The sequence below is a fragment of the Lepisosteus oculatus genome, chromosome 9 (assembly GCF_040954835.1).
Source record: "Lepisosteus oculatus isolate fLepOcu1 chromosome 9, fLepOcu1.hap2, whole genome shotgun sequence".
Classification (NCBI taxonomy): domain Eukaryota; kingdom Metazoa; phylum Chordata; class Actinopteri; order Semionotiformes; family Lepisosteidae; genus Lepisosteus; species Lepisosteus oculatus.
In genome coordinates, this window is record NC_090704.1 from 31941875 (window position 1) to 31960928 (window position 19054).

The 19054-nt window shown below is 50.5% G+C and overlaps 1 protein-coding gene across 2 annotated transcripts in view; it reads left to right on the top strand.

The window, feature by feature from the left end:
- The first annotated feature begins 2900 nt into the window (after nucleotides 1-2900).
- ipo13b (importin 13b) overlaps nucleotides 2901-19054 on the top strand; it is a 44275-nt gene continuing 28121 nt past the window's right edge. For both annotated transcript variants that reach the window (XR_011190458.1, XM_069194426.1), the window contains exons 1-4: nucleotides 2901-3343; nucleotides 13012-13137; nucleotides 14505-14957; nucleotides 15847-16004. Coding sequence is in view for 1 of the 2 variants with exons in the window: in XM_069194426.1 (XP_069050527.1) it covers nucleotides 3278-3343; nucleotides 13012-13137; nucleotides 14505-14957; nucleotides 15847-16004 (803 nt within the window). In the remaining variant the exon portion in view is untranslated. The remainder of the gene's footprint in view (nucleotides 3344-13011; nucleotides 13138-14504; nucleotides 14958-15846; nucleotides 16005-19054) is intronic.

Consider the following 19054-nt stretch of genomic DNA (forward strand, 5'->3'; position numbering starts at 1 on the left):
GTTTTGATTTTGTTTCCATAGGCGGCATTAGTAAAAAAGAAAAAAGCATGTGCAGCAGAATGGGAAAACAAACCCCCAGACACCCTGAAAAAAACGGTTTTTGGGACAGATGACACTTATCCGCTAAGGAGAGACAACAGCGGAAGCAGAGACGGACCAATACGCTGCCCCGCAGCGCGACAGATCCACACCCAGCACAAAGAGCGTTTTCCCGCAGAGACGCACCTGTCACTGTTATTGACCAGAAACCCACAGAGCTACAGGCCAGCGGCTGAACGCGTTCTAGAATCACAGTCCCGCCCCTGTAGGGCAGACACGTAAATGACTAGGCTTTAAGAACATGTATATTTTAATATCTTCACAGCCGGATATATTTAATTGTATGCAGTGTTAACGAGCTGTTTTGACACCGGCATTTCTTTACATTACCTACCCCACCGTGCCTTGAGCCTGCCTTGTCTGGTACTGGAGAAAACGAAACAACACATTTAAAATCACGACTTATCAGTAATAATGTGAGACGGTTTATTTATTTATGATGATGATGATGATAATGATGATGAAAAACAGAAGGTAACATGTATTGAAAGTATTTTCTAAACTGTGAGGAACCTGTATTTTGACATCAGAAGTATGTGTTTTCTCTCACCAGTTGCTGAATCACATCAGCTGTAAATGACGTCAGTCACCCCAAAATCAGCTGCTCCTGTTTCCATGACACGCGGTTTCCAGAGCAACCCTCGACTGCACTTGTACCCTGGCACCGCTAGAGGTCGCTGCATTCACTCTTCTTAGGAATAGCTGCTGCAGCGTGCGGACTACGGCTGGTATTGCAGATCAACCGCTCAGACAATTACGGCAGCGATGGGTGTCAAACATACGCCAATATATCGAGCAGTGCATTTTACTGTACAGTCTTTTTCTTTTTATAAAGTATTCCTAGTGTAGTAGTAATCATCATCATCATTCTGTCAGTTAATGTTTTTGTTTTTCTTATTAATTTAACCAACGTTAAGAATATACGTTAAGAACATGTGAACAGAAGAGAAATGACAACCCTAAATCTATCTTTTCGGGCAGCTTGTTCCAGACCCCTGATGCTCTTGTGTAAGGAAATGTAAGGAAATCACGGGTGTGTCCTGGGTTGACCTTTTCAACTCCTGCTTTGGTCTGTATTCTGGCCTGCTGCACACTGGCCACAATACTCTTCTATGGAGCCGCCTGCTCTGGAGTTCTGTCTTCAGAGCTTAAAACTGCTGCTGTCACACTAGTGAAAAAAAAAAAACGAACCAACCAAACGGTATGTGAAGTAATTACAGGCTTACTTCAAACCATTTGTCATCGAAAAGAACGAATTCTCGGGTGGTTTTTGTTTCACCCAAGACCTCAGCTGCGTGGTTAGGCTGATTATTAAATTCGCTGCCTAATTGTAATACTTCTAACACCGATTTGAGGTAACAGTACCTCTAAGAAAACTGGACATATTTTAATTCAGAAAATAATTGTTTTTTTTTAATAAGTGTTTAATAATTGACTACTCATGTTGAAACGAAAACCAGAAGACACAAGGCTCTCCAAGTAACTGAGTTTGCGACCTCTGGTCTGAAACAGTACGGCACTCCGTCCAGCGCGACTGTATCGGCTGTGGTTTGCCAGTAGGGGACATTGTTACACTAGAATATCCCATTTTGTTAAACTCCACCCCTCCCACCCGCAAGGAGAGAAAAATACATTTTCCACAATGCACCGCGGGGGACCTATCTTTATATAAATGACCGTAGCGTGCCTGATCAAAAAGAGAAATTAAATAGCGGGAAGACCGCAAGGGAAAAGGAAAACGCAGCGGGGCTCATTCTCCACCCCCCCCATTTGAATTATTTTAATGTACACTATGGCATTATTGCTGACATTTTGCTTGTTTCCTGTCATACAGCGCGTGATTTCGCATGTTGAATCCCCCCTCTCCCTCCTGTCTGATGGAGTCCGAGGCAGCAGCGTCATTCCGGATGAGGACCCAGCGAGGCTGGCTGAGTGTGCTCTTGCTGCAGTGAAGCAGCGGCGTGTCTGACAGTGACGAGACGGAATTTGTACAAATATCCATATATCAGTGCTCGCACGTATGTAGTGTAAGCTGCATATCCAGCTGTAGTTCTGTACCTTAAGTTATGGCATGACGGACCGCCTTAGTCACGGAGTAGCTAGCGTTATCGTGTTTCCCACCAGTAGCATCTTCGTATACTGATGGTTGATGCATTTTTTTAAAAAATAAGGCTGGCTTTTCGATGCCGATGTGAGAGGAACGCTGAGTGGCATCATGGACATCGGAGCGGAGTAGCTCAGGCGCTCAGCTGCTGTCTCTGAGGAGCTCCGGCGACCGGGAGCAGGCAGGGGCTGTTTTTTTAACGCCTCCCGAATCGCAGGGGGGACGAAAATTCAGGGAGAGAGGGCGGGTGTACCGTTTCTGAAAGGGTTGCAGGGAGGCGAGGAGTCGTTGATTTTGTTTTATCTGTTCGGAAAACACGCTTAGTCCAGAGGTCTGGGGCGTAGGGTAGCTTGAAGGAGAGATCGGACTAGTGCCCCGCCGGTCATTCCCGCTTCACCAGAGGCGGCGATCACAGGGGCAGTAGTTGTATTTCTCCGGACGTTCCCCAAACCACCTGTCCTGTCCGACAGTCGGCTTTCTACCCCTGCCCGTTTCTCACTCGCATTGAGCAGGCATGGAGCCGGGCCGACCCGCTCACTCTCCCGATTCCCTGGAGTTCACGGTGGAGAACGTGGAAAAGGTGAGTCAAATTAAATTCCCCATCCCCACTCGTACCCGTGGTTGTCACGGTAATGCAGTTTTGCGGTAATCGTGGGAAAGGTGGTTTACGCTAGTAGTGGTATTTTAAGGGGCTCAGGCGCTCAGCTGCTGTCTCTGAGGAGCTCCGGCGACCGGGAGCAGGCAGGGGCTGTTTTTTTAACGCCTCCCGAATCGCAGGGGGGACGAAAATTCAGGGAGAGAGGGCGGGTGTACCGTTTCTGAAAGGGTTGCAGGGAGGCGAGGAGTCGTTGATTTTGTTTTATCTGTTCGGAAAACACGCTTAGTCCAGAGGTCTGGGGCGTAGGGTAGCTTGAAGGAGAGATCGGACTAGTGCCCCGCCGGTCATTCCCGCTTCACCAGAGGCGGCGATCACAGGGGCAGTAGTTGTATTTCTCCGGACGTTCCCCAAACCACCTGTCCTGTCCGACAGTCGGCTTTCTACCCCTGCCCGTTTCTCACTCGCATTGAGCAGGCATGGAGCCGGGCCGACCCGCTCACTCTCCCGATTCCCTGGAGTTCACGGTGGAGAACGTGGAAAAGGTGAGTCAAATTAAATTCCCCATCCCCACTCGTACCCGTGGTTGTCACGGTAATGCAGTTTTGCGGTAATCGTGGGAAAGGTGGTTTACGCTAGTAGTGGTATTTTAAGGGGGCAACACGCACGTAAGGTCTGGCTTTATCATCACTAGTGCCGCTGATATCGGGTATCAAGATGTCTGTTGCTATTTTTATGAGGTGAATGTTACTATTGGCAGGGCTGTTGTTTAGGCTGTGGGTGTTTGTGACAGTGTCAGCTCCCACCTCCCCCCCCCCCGGGGGCGTGGGGGTATTGGCTGCGCCGTGTCCGTGCGGAGACGGTGACACTGGAGCACAAACGCTGCGAGGCGGGGGGTGTCACATACCGCACGCACCTGGCAGCCGGCTCCTCTGCAGCTCTTCCACACCCGACACCTCAGCAGTGCGATCGGGCTGATCGATACTCCTGACAGCTGCAATGGACTTTGACGTCCCCGGGCACCAATGGGCTGTGGTGTGTGTTTCTAAGGTCCGGTCTGACCCGCTGTGCAGTGTGAGCGGTGTCTTGGTTGTGTTGTCAGGGAGCTCACAACGAAAGCTTGGGAGCGATGACAACAGCCACGTTAAGTCAGCCTCAGCCGCTCTAAAGCCTGATGATTCTTGACGTCGTTTCCTTTAAAAGGGGTAAATACTACACCTCTCTTCCAACCACTCCGTCAGCCCATCTCCAGCTGTTTAGCTGCCCCTTGTCCACCCCTCAATCTGCAGAGGGACCCCAGCCTCCCTGTGCTGTGGCCAGCGGGCAGGCCCACTGCCGAGAGAATTAAGATGAAAATTTACTGCGACTGAAACGCTCTGTACCCATTCTCAACACGCTTAAGCTCGGTTTGGGCTGAGTTTTAGTGATGGTCAGGTCAAACCTGCTGGGCTTCTGTCTGACAGCTCCACCTGGACAGTGTGGACGGAGAGTGAGGGCAGGGCGCTGTCAGGGCCCGCTGGACTCTTCTCTGCAGTCCGCATCATTCTGGTGTGTCTGGGCAAGCAAAGACCTGTAGCTCACAGGCTCCCAGTCAACAGCAGCTTGTGTCTAGAAGGGCAGATTTTAAAGAATGCTGGGCAGCTCTGTTGCTAAGTTACCTGCAGACTGCCCTGAGGTTTAGTTGGGTCCAGTTGGTCTTTCCCCCGTGTGTCAAATTTGTAGTGATGGCGAGGTGAGTAAGCAGCTGGAGTGGACAGATTTATTTGTATGACCGACCTGCCTGTAATCTTCAGTTTTGCCAATCTCTTTGCGGTACGGGGCCCTCCCAGTGCAGAGACAGTGGGAGTAAAAAAAAAAATCTCAAGTTTAAACCAGGGATGGCCACATTTGGCCCGTCAGAGATCGCACTCCAGCCGCTACAAAATGGCGGCTCAGTTTTCTGTCTCTGCCTCGTCAGCGGCTTGGACTGGAGGGGAGTCTATTCCTTGAGGACCGCAGGGCCTGCCTTTCCTGCTCCTCTCTGCCCAGGAGGTGTTTAACGAGCTGAATCCGTTATTGATTCACAGGTTCAAGCTTCCCCAGTATTTCCCGTACGGGAGCTCCAGCGATGACTTCCAGGTTTTGTGGTCAGCTGCGGACATTTTATCTAATAACGCTATAGTTCCTTTGGGATCTTTTTTTTTTTTTCCTCTGGATTCCATCAGGCAGTTGCGGTTTTCAGCTGTAGCGCTGATGTGATCAGTCAAAAGCCAGAACGCTGGAATTTGAGGGTGGCGTTCTGCATGATGGAGGCATCAAGTGTACCCACCTGACTTGTTAGCTGTTGTCAAGGGTGTGGGCTGTTGGGGCGGGTTGGCTGGACAAAGCTCTCATCCAGCGCTAGGCCTGCTGGCTCTTGTCCTCTCTGCTTTTGCTTACTAATGACTGGCCAATGATGGTTCTGGGCAGTGGTGTCAACATTCATACCAGAACCCAATTTTTTCCCCATCCAAGCTCATAGCCTACCTTCAGAGATCCATTAAGCCGTTTTTATGTCTACTGGAGGGAGTTCGGGATGAGTGATTTTTAGAATGGGATTTTTCCGTTATTAGTTGTGAGGTGATAAAGCAATAATGGGGGTTTGAAATGAACACTGTTCTGCACGTGCCGAAGCCAGAGAACGTGGGCAGGGTGAAGACTGCTGAAGAATCCTTTGTCTTTTCTCCTGCTGGGGGAGTCTGCTTCTTTTTTGTTTTTGTTTGCACAAGGCGCAGATAAGTGAGTCCGAAGCCGCTGGTTCTTCAGTTTTGTGATCGTCTAAGCCGGGGGTCATCAGTCCTGGTAAAGCACCGGCACCCGTTAAGAGCGGAGAGCAGGTGGGAAAGTGACCCAGTCTAGCCCGTGATGAGCCGATTCAGGTTGTTCAGGCCTCAGCTGTGCTACACACCTGTAGACAGGACGGCCCCGCGGGATTAGAAAGGGAAACCGCTGGTGTAAATCCCTGTGACTGGCCTGATTCTGGGTGGCCTTCTCTCCTGCGCTCAGCTCGGCTCTGGGAGCTGCAGGGCGCTCTGGGATTGCCTTCCTGCTGTAGTCATGGCCCTGCGCTGGGTGTGTGCGTGGGCTGGCGGGGGGATGGAGCGAATGATGAAATGGGCGCTGGGGCATTGCACTGCAGGGATGTTGTTGACGTGCTGGCTTGTGTTAGATGGGAGCTCTGAGGTTGAGGGTGCAGACCAGGGTTCGAGCAGACAGCAGGGCGGGACTCACCCAAAAGGCACAGCTTCCTTGCTGGGTTTGAATCCTACCTGAATGTGACCGGTGCAACATCCGGTACCAGCGAAAGAATCCGGACTCCCAGCACAGAACATTTTGAACAAGTCTGGATTGCAGGCTCAATTACAAATCCCACTAATTTACCTTCAAAGAAAATTTCACCTGCAAGTTTGATATTTTATCGCATGGCTGTTTGTGTATATTTGCTTGAAATGAGCTCACAAGCATGGAGAGCTACTTTGCCTGTAGCTGATGTAGAAGGGCTGAAGTAAAATTCCGACATAAAACCACGTAAAAGAGCTTGTAACTCATGAAACGGATCCTTGCTAAGGAAATTGAATATTATTGCCAGTGCCAACACAACATGATGCAATGCCACAAGGGTATAGTTTATTCAGCGCGGTATTAATACATTGCAATTCAAATACAGTCAATTTGTTCAGTAAAAAGCATTATGCATACTGAATACAGGGAAATGATATACAGTACAAAGTGAGTCAGCTTTCATTGGAAAATGTACTCTTTTATGGAAGATTTGCTGTTTGTTTTTATACTTGGTTCAGAAACAATTTGGGAATGGATGATCGTGGCGCTGCTCTGTTGTCAAGAGCTGTGTAAGACACCGCAGTGGTCTGGAGTCTCCACACTGGTGTTCCAGGGTGCGAGCACTGCGCTACAGCCCTCCGTACGGGCGGCTCTGGACTGGCCATGCCTTTGGCATTTCCCATCTTTTGCTCCTTGTGTCTGTCCCATCTGCTTTCCCCTCTTGATCCAGCCCTGGCCGTCCTCCCATCTGTCTGAAATGCTAGAATTGGAAAGGATCCTGTCGACTGAGGCACCGGCGTTGAGCTTGAGCTGGAAGGCTGTGACTGTGTTCTGGTGAGAATGAGACTCGTGGCAGGGTGGCAGGGTGGAGCTCTGACCCTGTCTGCTCTCCTGGCTGAGACGCACGGATCGGGATCACCGTTGGGGCTCTCTCTGGGTCTTCATCCTCCTCTTTCTCCCCCTGCTCTTATGCTCCCTCCTTCTTTTGTCTTGGCCTCCTCTGTCTTTCCCTCCCCTCCCTCTCTCTTCCTCCTCCTCCTCCTCTCTCGCCGGCTCTTTGTGCCCGGCGGGAACGGGCTGGTGCGTGCCAACGGGTCGCCGTGGCTGCAGCCCGTGGGAGCGTGCGGCCCTGCTGTGTCCTCTAATTGTGTTTTTGTGTGCTCCGGTGTGGGTAACGCAGGTGGGGTAGTTGGAATCTGGGACAGCACCTGTGGCCTTGTCTCTTCAAAAAAAAAAAAAGCACTTGTGGGTTTCTCTGTGTGGCCAAATTTTGCCATCAACTTACAGTCCAAAAAGAATCGCTCGGGGGGGTTTCACACCGTGTGGCGGTTCCGCTGAGCGGCGTTTGGAATGGTGAGTTAGAAAAGCGTGGTCAATGGGAAGGCCCTGCAAGTCCAGGAATTTGGGCGTTTGTGTGTGTGCTCGCAGGGTCCCTGTGCTGTGTCCCTGTGTGCGCGAGCGCGTGTACAGGTTCGCACCCGTGCCTGCGTGCGCCTGCAACACTGACTGTGTGTGGGGGGGAGATGGTTGAGGCTGTGGTGATGGGGGGTGGGCGATGATTGCTGCGTGATTTGTGCTGCACAGGTGAAGGGGGGCTGGGGTGCATGCTCATCTCTCCTCCTGGGAGTCTCTTTGGCAGGAAGGGCCCTGAACGGTTACTTCAGAGCCATATGAATGCGTTCTGGCGCACTATGGCTGCCGTCGCATCATCCAGGTGGGGCTGCACACTGGTGGTGGTGGAGGGGAGTCCCCATTACCTGTAAAGCCCTTTGAGTGGAGTGTCCAGAAAAGCCCTATATAAGTGTAAGCAATTATTATTATTATTATTATTATTATTATTATTAATTACTTTTTCAAAATGGGCCGAGGGGGCCTACGTTTGCTCTTCAGAAAGCATGGAGGGCGTAGGGTCAGTGATGTAGAAGGAACAGAAGGGAGTGGAGACCAGAAAGGCCTTCTGACGTCCAAAAGCGGGAAGTGGATTTGATCGGTCTGGATTCATCGCGTGGAGGCACGGCTGCTGTATTCCACAGTGGTGTGGGCACAGATAAGAATGACTGTTCCTCGGCACCCCTCCCATTGTGTGCCGCAGGGCTGGGAAAAGTGGTAGTACCCTTCCCTGTCCAGTCCAGCACATGAGTCATCCTCTCCTGCAGAGCACTTTCTATCATTTAAAAAATAATAACAAGGAAATTACAACCCGGTGAGTCAGGTTTAATTTTTGTTTTGCAAATTTGGCGTCCTGTTCTCTGCCCCTCCAAATCGTCTTGCCGCCTGCGGTGCGCGCCTTCCAGCATTTGTAAAAAGTGCGGAGATGGGGCCTCGGTTCAGCGTTGCTCCTGTGTGGGCCTGTTTATACCAGGTAGCCAGGGCCACAGTTCCACACTAAGGCTGCTCACAGCGCGCGGCCGCCCTGTGACAGCTGCCCCTGGCTCTGGTGCCCTGGCACTGCCAGGGTGGAGTGACACAGTCCCTTGTGCCTTTGTCCGTGGCGGGGAGGTGAATGCCCGCATTGTCAGTTGTTCTTGAGAGCGCGAGTCTGCTGACCAGCAGCTCTGTTGAAGGGGGACGCCTCACCATGGCGAGATTGCTCGGGAGGGAGGCAGGGTGATTGAAGGGTGACGTATCCATTGTACCGAACATGAGGCACGCCGTTGTGCTTCAGGACACCCCCATCAGCTTTACTCTCTTGGTGATCCTTTAAGGGTTCTTCTCCGGATCGGGGGGATCGTGCTGTAAATGACAAAACTCCTTAAGCCAAGTTCAGGATAGCTGCAGCTGAGAAGTGATAGCTTAAAAATGAGACGTTCGCACACCTGTCATATCAGGAGAAGGTGGGGATTGGAAGCTGCATCTCTGCTTCTCATCTGACTTGCTGCTACCAAAAATAAGCCCTAGAGAGACTGTCGATCGCTCTGTCTACCTGCGTCTCTGTCCAGGGCTGATGCGGTTGCCTGGCAATGAATGCCTGGTAACTGTACCAACACGGGTACCTTTGGGTGTTTTGTGTGCAAGCTTTTTGTATGAACTGCACTGTTTCATATTTGATATCTGACCTGCCCAAAGTCACAGATGACAAATACAGATCGATATTTGATCAGCAGCACGAATGCTGTAGAAGTAAGTCAAGTAAGAAGAAAGTCAAAGAGTCTTTCTTAACTTGACTCTGCACAAATGTGTTTTTAAGTGTTGTTTAATCATGTTAAAAGCCTGGATGTGTGCACTGCCCATATGACAATGACCTCTTTTGCACACTTTTTTTGTAACGTGGCTGTGTTTGAAATTGGAAAAAGGAATAACTCTTGTCCCAGCCGTAAGGTTTTGATGTTTGTTGTATAGTTTCCTCACGCTGTCTACTGTTTTGTGGTCTTGCTCAGTGGTCACAAACACATGGCTCAATTCCTGGATGCCACTCCTGAAGCCAGGGTGAGGACTGGGGAAGGAGGCAACTAATGAATCTAGCATTGGTGCCCATGATGTGTGGTAGTCTGAGGATTGTCTTCAGGGCTATAGGGGCTGGCTCTGGATGTTAACTTGACTGTGATAGCCAGGCACTCACTCTGGGCTGGGAGCCTGGCTTTGATCTTCATGCTGTAGGATTTTGACACTGATTAGGACTGGCTGGGATCTTCAGACTGTAGTGCTTGTACTGGATTGTGATCCTGGCTGTTTGCCGGAATGTAGGGAGTAATCCTGAACTGGTCCCTCATTGAGATCCTAGTTGTGGTCTCCAGGCAGCAGAGGGGATATCCTGGATATGGATCCTGGTTGTGATCCCAGGATCCCAGGGAGAGAAGCTTGGGGTCAGAGCACAGGGTCAGCCATTGTACAGCGCCCTTGGAGCAGTTGGGGTTAAGGGCCTTGCTCAAGAGCCAGAGTAGGATTCCTCTGCAGGCTGCAGGATTTGAACCGGGACCCTCCCAGTCACAGGCACAGATCCTTAGCCACAGAGCCACTGCTCTGCCCTGGGCTCATGCATGCAGTAGGATCCTGTTGTCTTCACCTTCTTACAGTGGTAAAAGGAAGCCAGTTTGCACTTTAAAGCAGAACTAGTGTTTGTGCGAGACCGCTGTACTTCTCTGATATCACAGTTTGGAAGCTAAGGGAGCTCTCCGTTTTGACTAAGGACCTATTATTAGGTTTGTTTTTAGCAGGTTGGTTTTCTTTTGAATCTCTTCCAAGAAAGCAGCAGATCTTGGCGGCTTTCCAGTGGACAGTATTTCCCAACTGTCTCATCTGATTTTATTTTCACATTTTTCAGCTGTGTGTATTCACTTCTTTATTTTTACAAGATCTGTCGCTTGTACCATAGCTCACAGTCCAGTGCAGTAGCTCTGCTGTGTATTTAAGTGTCTTTATACACTGCTGCTATTTATTACTCTTATATTAAGTGACTAATAGCTACAGTACAGACACAGTGAAGCTAAGCAACCTGTCCCAGATGTCTGTGTGTGTATGTACAGACGTAAAAAGACCTGCAAATGAGACCTGTCCCAGAGACCCGCCCTCTCTGTGAGTAAGGAAGTATTTCCTATTCCCTGTCCTGAATACATTCCCCTTCAGTTTTTTCATTCTGACCCCATAACCCTTGTTTCACTCCAGAGTGGGAAACAGCCCCCTGGGTGAAACCTGTCAGTACTCCTTAGGGTTTTGTGTACTTGGAGCGAAGCTCCTCCATCCTTATCTGTTCTTCACTGAAGAGATTTAACTCCCTCAACCTGCCTGTATGTCACAGTCTCCTGAGACCAGGGCTCGTTTCTGTTCCCCTTCTTTGAACTCTGTCTAGGGGTAGAATATCCTTTCCATAGTGTAGTGTTCACAATATTCTAGATGAGGTCTTACTAGAGCTGAAGCATTAGTACATTAGTAGAGACATCTCTTCAAGTTAAATGTCATTGCAGTAGAACCCAGCTGGACTGTTGCCTGGCAAGGCGGAGTGGCGTAGTGAAATTATTGGGGTCTCGTGGTTGTGCGCATGTGTCGCCCAGGAGCGGCAGCGGCTCTGAGGCAGTGTGGGGGAGGTGGGGGTGGGAAGGGGTGCGCAGGGCTCTGGTGACGGCTGGCATGTGCTGTGTTAATTATATCTCCGCGCCGCGCGGGCAATCTGTCACCGTTGGCAACAAAGGGCTTGTTTTCCTCTGCGCTGCAGGGACGCCAGCAGCCTTGACTCCACCGGGAGGGAGGCTCACGGTCTCGCTCGACCAAGCGGGGCGTCTGCTCCAGCACTCCGGCACCTTGCACTGTTCCACGAGCCCGAGCGCGGCGTACATTTGTCCGGCTGTGTGCGCCACGCTCCGGCAGTGGCGTTCGAAGCGTTTGTGAACGTGGCTGAGCTTGCTGGCGCTCGTTGAAGTGGGACCTGCCTGGTGCACTCCTGCCAGACACCACCAGCTCGGCTCGCTCACACTCACCTGTTTGCGGTCGGCTCAGCCGCTGTAGGAGGCCGCTTTGCAGCGGGTTCGGAGGAACACGACGAGGCGGGTCGAGGCGGGTCTGCTGAATGTATGGCAGCTGGCAGGAGTGTGTTTGTGGGGGATTTCCGGAGAGAGGAAGCCCTTCAACCCCACGTAGCTCGTTTTGACGTAGTAGCTAATGGATCCAAGGATCTCATGCAGACGTTTCTTGAAAGAACCCCGAGTATTGGCAGGGTAGCTTGCCCCAGGACCCCAAAGCCCTTTCGTCCTCTCCTCAGAAGGCTGAGGTCTCCCCGCACCACCTTGTGTAGTGTGGCGTTCAGAGCCGTCGGTCATGTGGCGTGTTGCGGCCCTGGAAGGAGCACCAGTGAGCGCTGGAGGGGGGGCACATCTCTCACCGTTGCCACAGTGGGCTGTTTACTGGAGAGCTGATCCCCAGTGGACTGACCCAGCTCTTCCCTGGGGCCGATCGCCCCGTGCACGCTGCAGGCCTGACCCGGGAAAGGCACGGACAAGCAGCCTGGGAGAATTCTGGGCAGGATGGTCAAAACTCTGGGTTCCTGGGTTTGTTTGGTTAGTACGTCTCATGCAAAGAACTATTTTAAAATCGTAATTTTCTCATTGGTGTGATTGGAATAACAGGGCAGCTCTTACACAGGGATCAGCTCTTCAGGATTGACCATTAACGTGAAATAAGACTTCACGGTGGAAAACCGTGACATTTGAAGAGTGGAACAAGGCCAGGAGTCTCAGACTTTTACACAGTGTACATCCACTAAACATTAGGTAGTTACTCTACATATTTAAATAGGTCTCTTTGGGTGAGTTTATTCATATATAAAACTGACAATGGCAGCTCATGCAAGAGACATCATGCCCTGCTTCATCTGACGAAGACCATTCACACATAGTCACAGTCCTGAATAGGTGCTGCACAATTATGTTTTTGGCCAAAAAAGTTTAGAAAACCAGCCTGATCATCTGTGCATTGAAACGCTGCAGGAACAGCTGAGTATAGATACTTGACTGGAATTCCAGCGTCACCACCAGCTGTTATGTTACTGGAAGCAGAAGGACAGACCTTTTCCAGGGGGACACAGGTGTGTGTCTTCGTGCGCACAGTACCAGCAGCCTGTGGTCACACTGAAGTACAGGATTCTTCTGTGCTCTTGGCGTCTGTGGCCTGTGCTGTCCTGGACGTGGTCTGTCCGAGATGCCTCATTATCTGACTGGTCCCAGCAGCCCTGGGATGGGGAGCCCATCGCGAGTGTGCAGTAGTGTTTGGGAATCAATTTGTGAGAGGCGGCTGAAAGTCATGAAGAAGCTGACTTCTTGATCGTATGTGGTTCAGACTGGTGCCGTATGACATAGATTTAATTTCTCCCTTTCTTCCTTTGTCCTGTCTGTTCTTGTGCTTCCCCTTTGTTTCTGTTGCCCTTGTTATTTCTCTCTCTCTCAATGCTCTCTAACCTGTGTTCCTCCTCCTGCCCCCCTTCCAGGCGCTGCACCAGCTCTACTATGACCCCAACATCGAGAACAAGAACCTGGCACAGAAGTGGCTGATGCAGGCGCAGGTGTCGCCGCAGGCCTGGCAGTTCTGCTGGGTGCTGCTCAGTCCGGAGAAGGTGAGGAGCAGGAGAGGACGACGAGAGAAATCCGTCCAGGAAGACGTGTTTAAATCCTGCACGCTGGGATTTTAGCAGATTGATCCAGTCAGCACCTTGATCATCAAAACTCCACCGCATGTACATGTGTACATCTTGTGTTTTATTACTGTGGACAAGTTAGGGTGTTACGCGTCGTGTATATTCATGTAGATGTTTTATCTACTGATCAGGAGCTGGTTGGATTCAAAAGGTGGAATGGGATGGGAGGGGTTCAGGACCGGATTGGGAAGCAACTCAACAATAAAGCACATTTCCCAGTACTAGATGTGTGCTTTGGAGACTTCTGAAGGACTGTCGTACTCTAGCGGAGGGAATTGCATCATGAAATGTATTTTTAGAATGTTGCAAGCCTTTGAAAATTCTAAAAGAACATTAAAATCACATCCCAAATTATCACGCTGTGCCGCCAGCGGCCTACTTATTGTGTGACGATTGATTATGGTCGGCAGAGTACAATGGCTTGAAAAGGCATTTTCTGCGGATTTTTCTTGTTTTTCCGAAAGTTTGAAGGTGCACATCTAGCAAGAGCAAATGCAGGTATAAAGGCAGAAAAATAGCTATCGGAGGCTTGGGTGGTGAGTTGGAGGCAAGAAAAGTGGCAGAATGTTTCACTTTAGCAGTAAGCTCTTTAAAGATTATTCTGTTAGCAGTTCTCTCTGTATCAAATTAAGTTTTGAAAGATCAGAGATTATCTGCTTCAAGAAGCGTTGCATGTCAGTTTGTTGACTGGCATTGCAAATCGTCAAAGCATTGACTGGTATTGAGTCCTCGTTTGTGTTCCTGTGTTCTGTTTGATTACTTGGGATTGACCGAACAGTAAATGAAGCAGTGAGACAGAAAAGGGCAGGGATGGTCTTGGATCTTGTCTGCTGTTGCTTTTGTCTGTGCAAGAGGTAGCTGAGTCACGGCAGCCAACCAACAAGTGACAATATCCAGCATATCCCAGAATTATTTATTAAGATAAAGGAAAATTTTCCTTTTTTTCCTTTTTTCATTTTCCTTTTTTTCTTCTCAAGTGTTCCTGATTGTGCTGCGTGCATCAATAACTGATACCCTAGAGAACCAGGTGAAAGTCATAGTACAGAGCGCTTTGATCCATTTCAGGTTTTGCAAGACAAGACCAATGCCAGCTGCTGCATCTTCTTCAGTTTGTTACGGTTTGAGTTAATTAGCGTAGACACATTTGTGAAAATGAAATCTGTTGCCTTTCTGCTTCAGTTTGTACGATACATCCTGAAATGGAGCAGGGTGCATTGCAGGGGGACTCACCCCCGTTTTTTCGGAGGTTGTCCGTTGTCTCACTCTCATCGCGTTTGTCAATAAAGGTTCAAGAGATCCAGTACTTTGGCGCCAGCGCTCTGCACACCAAGATCTCCCGCTACTGGGGCGACATCCCGGCCGAGCAGTACGACACGCTGAAGACGCAGCTGTTCGGGCAGATCACGCGCTTCGCCTCGGGCCCCAAGATCGTGCTGACGCGGCTGTGCGTGGCGCTGGCCTCCCTGGCGCTCAACATGATGCCGGAGGCCTGGCCGGCGGCCGTGTCCGAGATGGTGCGCGTGTTCCAGGCGGAGGGCGCGGGCGTGGACGGGCGCGCGCGCTGCCTGGCGCTGCTGGAGCTGCTGACCGTGCTGCCCGAGGAGTTCCAGACCAGCCGGCTGCCGCAGTTCCGCAGGGGGCAGGTGCGCGGCGCGCTGGGGCAGGAGTGGGCCGCCGTCTTCCCGCTGCTGCAGCAGCTGCTGCGCCAGGCCGACTCGCCCGGCTTCATCAAGGCCAAGGTGCGTCAGGGGCTGGGGGGGGTCTTCTCGCAACTGTTTCTTCCTAATAAAAATAAAAATAATTGCTTATATAGCACTTTTCTGGACACTCCACTCAAAGCGCTTTACAGGTAATGGGGACTCCCCTCCACCACCACCAGTGTGCAGCCCCACCTGGATGATGCGACGGCAGCCATAGTGTGCCAGAACGCTCACCACACACCAGCTATCAGTGGGGAGCAGAGCAGAGTAATGTAGCCAATTCATAGAGGGGGATTATTAGGAAGCCATTACTGGTAAAGGCCAGGGGGAACTTCGGCCAGGACACCAAGGTTACACCCCTACTCTTTTCAAGAAACACCCTGGAATTTTGAATGACCACGGAGGGTCAGGACCTTGATTTCACATCTCATCTAGAGGGCAGCACCATTTTTACACTATAGTGTCTCTATCATTATAATGGGGTATTGGGGCTCACACAGACCGCAGGGTGAACACCCCCTACTAGCCCCACTAACACCTCTTCCAGCACCTGCCTTAGTTTTCCCCGGGAGGTCTCCTGTCCAGGTACTGACCAGGCTCACAGTGCTGTGCTACATTGGGCTGCCTGTTGTGCCTCTTGTGACCTGCAGGGTCATATGGCTGCTGGTTTTCTGAGTGTAACTTGAAACTTCAAAAGGTGAAAATGTAGGAAGTAACAAAATATGCATTTTTTATGTACTAGAGGTTTTGACAAATTAGCTCGAGTGCATTCTGGAGTTAAAGAAAATGTAGTGCACTTTTGCTCTAGAGGAAAAAAAGCTTCAGCATCATTCCAGATCGGGGTTTTTGTTCCATCATTAACACAAGCAGCTACAGCTACTTGCGGGAGCCCGACCACTTTCCCTGAAAGGGTGCTGTGTTGTGCCAGGTGCTGAAGTGCCTGTCGAGCTGGGTGCTGCTGGACGTGCCCCTCAACGAGAGCGAGGGCTTGCTGCAGGAGTGCTTCGCCGCGCTGTGTGACCCCGAGCTGTTCGACACCGCTGTCGAGGCCATCGTCAACGCCATCTCCCAGCCCGACTCCCAGAGGTGAGGCCGCTGATTAGCACTAACACCCCCCCACCCATAACCCCTCCTGTGCCACCGGAAAACGTTTTAATTAGACGGGATTATTTTTGTAAAAGAGATGGAGATAAAAAGCTGCATAAAAAATGTGACTGAAACTAGTGCTGGCTTTAAAACGGATAACCAGGTTTAAAATAAAAAGGGGTTGGGCTGTGGGATGCTCAGCCAGTAAGACCACAGCGCTTATAACCACTTTGAGTTTCGAAAGTGCCTTTTCGGGGTGCTTCATCTCAAAACTGGGGGAGAATGTAAAACATAGTTTTGAGGCAAGATTTGAAAATGCCGACTGAGGCTGTGGCACTGCTGTGACTGCAGCTTACCTTTCAAGGCTGGAGCAGTTGTCCTGACGGCCCGTGAACTGATAACCCTGCGCACTCGCACACTAACTCACCGTGGGCACTCTGCAGGCTCTGGGAATCTTTCAGTTTCCAAAGCGAGGCTCTGAGCACTCGGAGATCCTGCCGTCTCTTCTCCTCCTCCAAGCCTGAGGAACGATCTTGCAGCCCCTGTTAAATGTTGCTTCCTTCTTGACGTCGCGTATGGTCAGGTGCTGAGGGCCTGGTGTTGCATTTTATGTTGCAGAGCGCATATTGTGCCATGTTTGTGCTCAAGGATGCCCATCAGTTTTGCATTTGTATATGTAGAAATATTGACAATGAATACATAGCTTAAGTATATATAAAACGTCATTGCTTATTAAGGGACCTATAATTTCGCTTTCTCCATTTTCAGGTGTTCATGGCCTGATCTAGCGAATGTATATCGTACAGTATTTACAATATTTTATTCCTCATTGAGTGGGTACTGTTATATAATATATTGTAATTTACCTTAAACGGGCTCAAGTAATGTGTACTGTTCAGCATGGCAATTCTGCAATGCTATGTATGAATGCCAAATACGAACAAACATGCAGATCCCCCCAAACAGAAGGTTTTAAAATAATGTGCAAAAGCCAGCCCTTATATGAACTTTGATTGTCTGGCACCCCCCCCCACCCAACCTTAAAGCACTGGATAATTGCTGAGCTAATATATATATATTTACAGTGAGGAGTGGGAAATAAGAAGCGCGAGTGGCTCGGAGCCACTGATCCGCAGGAGGTCAGACGAGAGGACAGAGGGAAAGGCAGAGGCAGAGGGGGACAGGCGTGAGGGTTAGCGCATGGTTGGCCGGCGTTTCCATGGCAACGGGGTGCACGGCGCCCGCTGCGCCGGAGTCTCACGCTCTGCTTGGTACAGACGCAGTGAACACAGAGCTCCCCGGGGGATGGCAAACTGGGAGGGGGGGTTGAACGCCTGCGTGCATCGGGGCTGCACTGCCTCACGTTACGCAGAGCCCTGCCGTAGCCAAACCAGCCCGGAACAGATGTCGCGCCCCCCAACCCCCCCCCCCCCCCAGAGCTTTCCTGAGAACTTGACGCGAGTCCCGGCCTCCTGCCGGAGCGCTTCCGTCCGGCTCTGCGTGATGCGCGAGGCCGCGTTGCTCGGTGCTTTGTTAGATAGATAGATACTTTATTGATCCCGTGAGGGAAATTGCAGTGCAACAGCAGCTTAACACACACAACACAGCCACAGTGTAACGAATTATATACTAATAGTAAAATACATACAATACAATACAAGAGTTACTCACAGTCCGGACACACAAGAGGAAACTAGAACAGAACAGTACACAGAAAATCGTATCACACGTATGAATATAAATATAGATGTAACCATAGATATAAATATAAATATAAATGTATTGCACAGGTCCCTGGCATATATTGCAAAAAAGTGGTTGTAAACGGGAAAAAGAAAAAGAAAGAACAGATGAAGCAGTAGATGTGTATATGCGTTTAGTCCAGAAACAGGTCACTGTCGCTGTTGCCTCTGCCAAGACGCAAGGTGGATGCGTTGTACAGTCTTATGGCAGACGGCAAGAATGACCTCCTGTAGCGCTCCCTGTCGCACCGTGGATGAATCAGTCTATTGCTGAACGTGCTCTTCATTCCTGCAAGCCTGTCATAGAGGGGATGGGAGAAGTTGTCCATGATGGCCTCCAGTTTGGACATCATTCTCCTCTCAGCCACTACCTCCAAGGGGTCCAGGTCAGACCCAATGACAGAGCTCGCTCTCCTGATGAGCTTGTTCAGCCTTTTGGAATCTACTGCTCTAATCCCAGAGCCCCAGCACACCACTGCGTAGAAAATGGCACTCGCTACCACCGACTGATAAAACATGTGTAGCATCTCACTACACACATTGAAGGACCTGAGCCTCCTCAAGAAGTAAAGTCGGCTCTGTCCGTTCTTATAGATGGCCCCTTTGTTGTGGGGGTGTGATCAAGACCCGTGGCAGACCTCGGTGCTCGCAAAGTTTGTGCAGGCGTGTGCGCGTGGATCCGCTTGTTCAGATTACTCGGCGAGCTAGTCCGCAGGTAGGAACTGTCAGGACCCTGGGGAAGCAGATGAATCCTTCACCGGAATCACAGACCTCTGAGGTCTGACGTTTTAGGGGGAGCAAAGCTCAAAGCATGAGGCTTTCATTCGTAGGCATACCTATACATCAACACTGCTTTTCCATGGGACAACGGCAAAATAAAATCCCAGGAAATCTGTCTCACAGTCTTCCCGCTGCGCCATTTTGAGGTTTGAGCATCGTGGGAGGATGAGGGGCGAAACCTGCATTTAATTCCTGCAGCGAGTTAGTGCTGTGCCGTGCGAGGAGGTTATTTTTATTTTACGGCCGTTCGGTGGCCTTTGTGTCTCGTCGGCCAGCGGTCTGCGCGGTGCTGACTCAGAGCGTGCGGCACAGCTGCAGGTGTTGCAGTTACAGATGTGCGTGGCCATCTGATTGCTGTATCCGTGAGGTATGGTCAAGATCAGCTCGTTCAGGCTCCACGCTGGAGCCAGCCTCCAGGGGCACAGGTGGAAATTGAGAGTATATCAGAGAAGTGCACGAAGGACTGAAAGTAAGAGGCACATCCTTGCACAAGCTCTGGAACAAACTGCCCTTCCGTGTCATTATCCC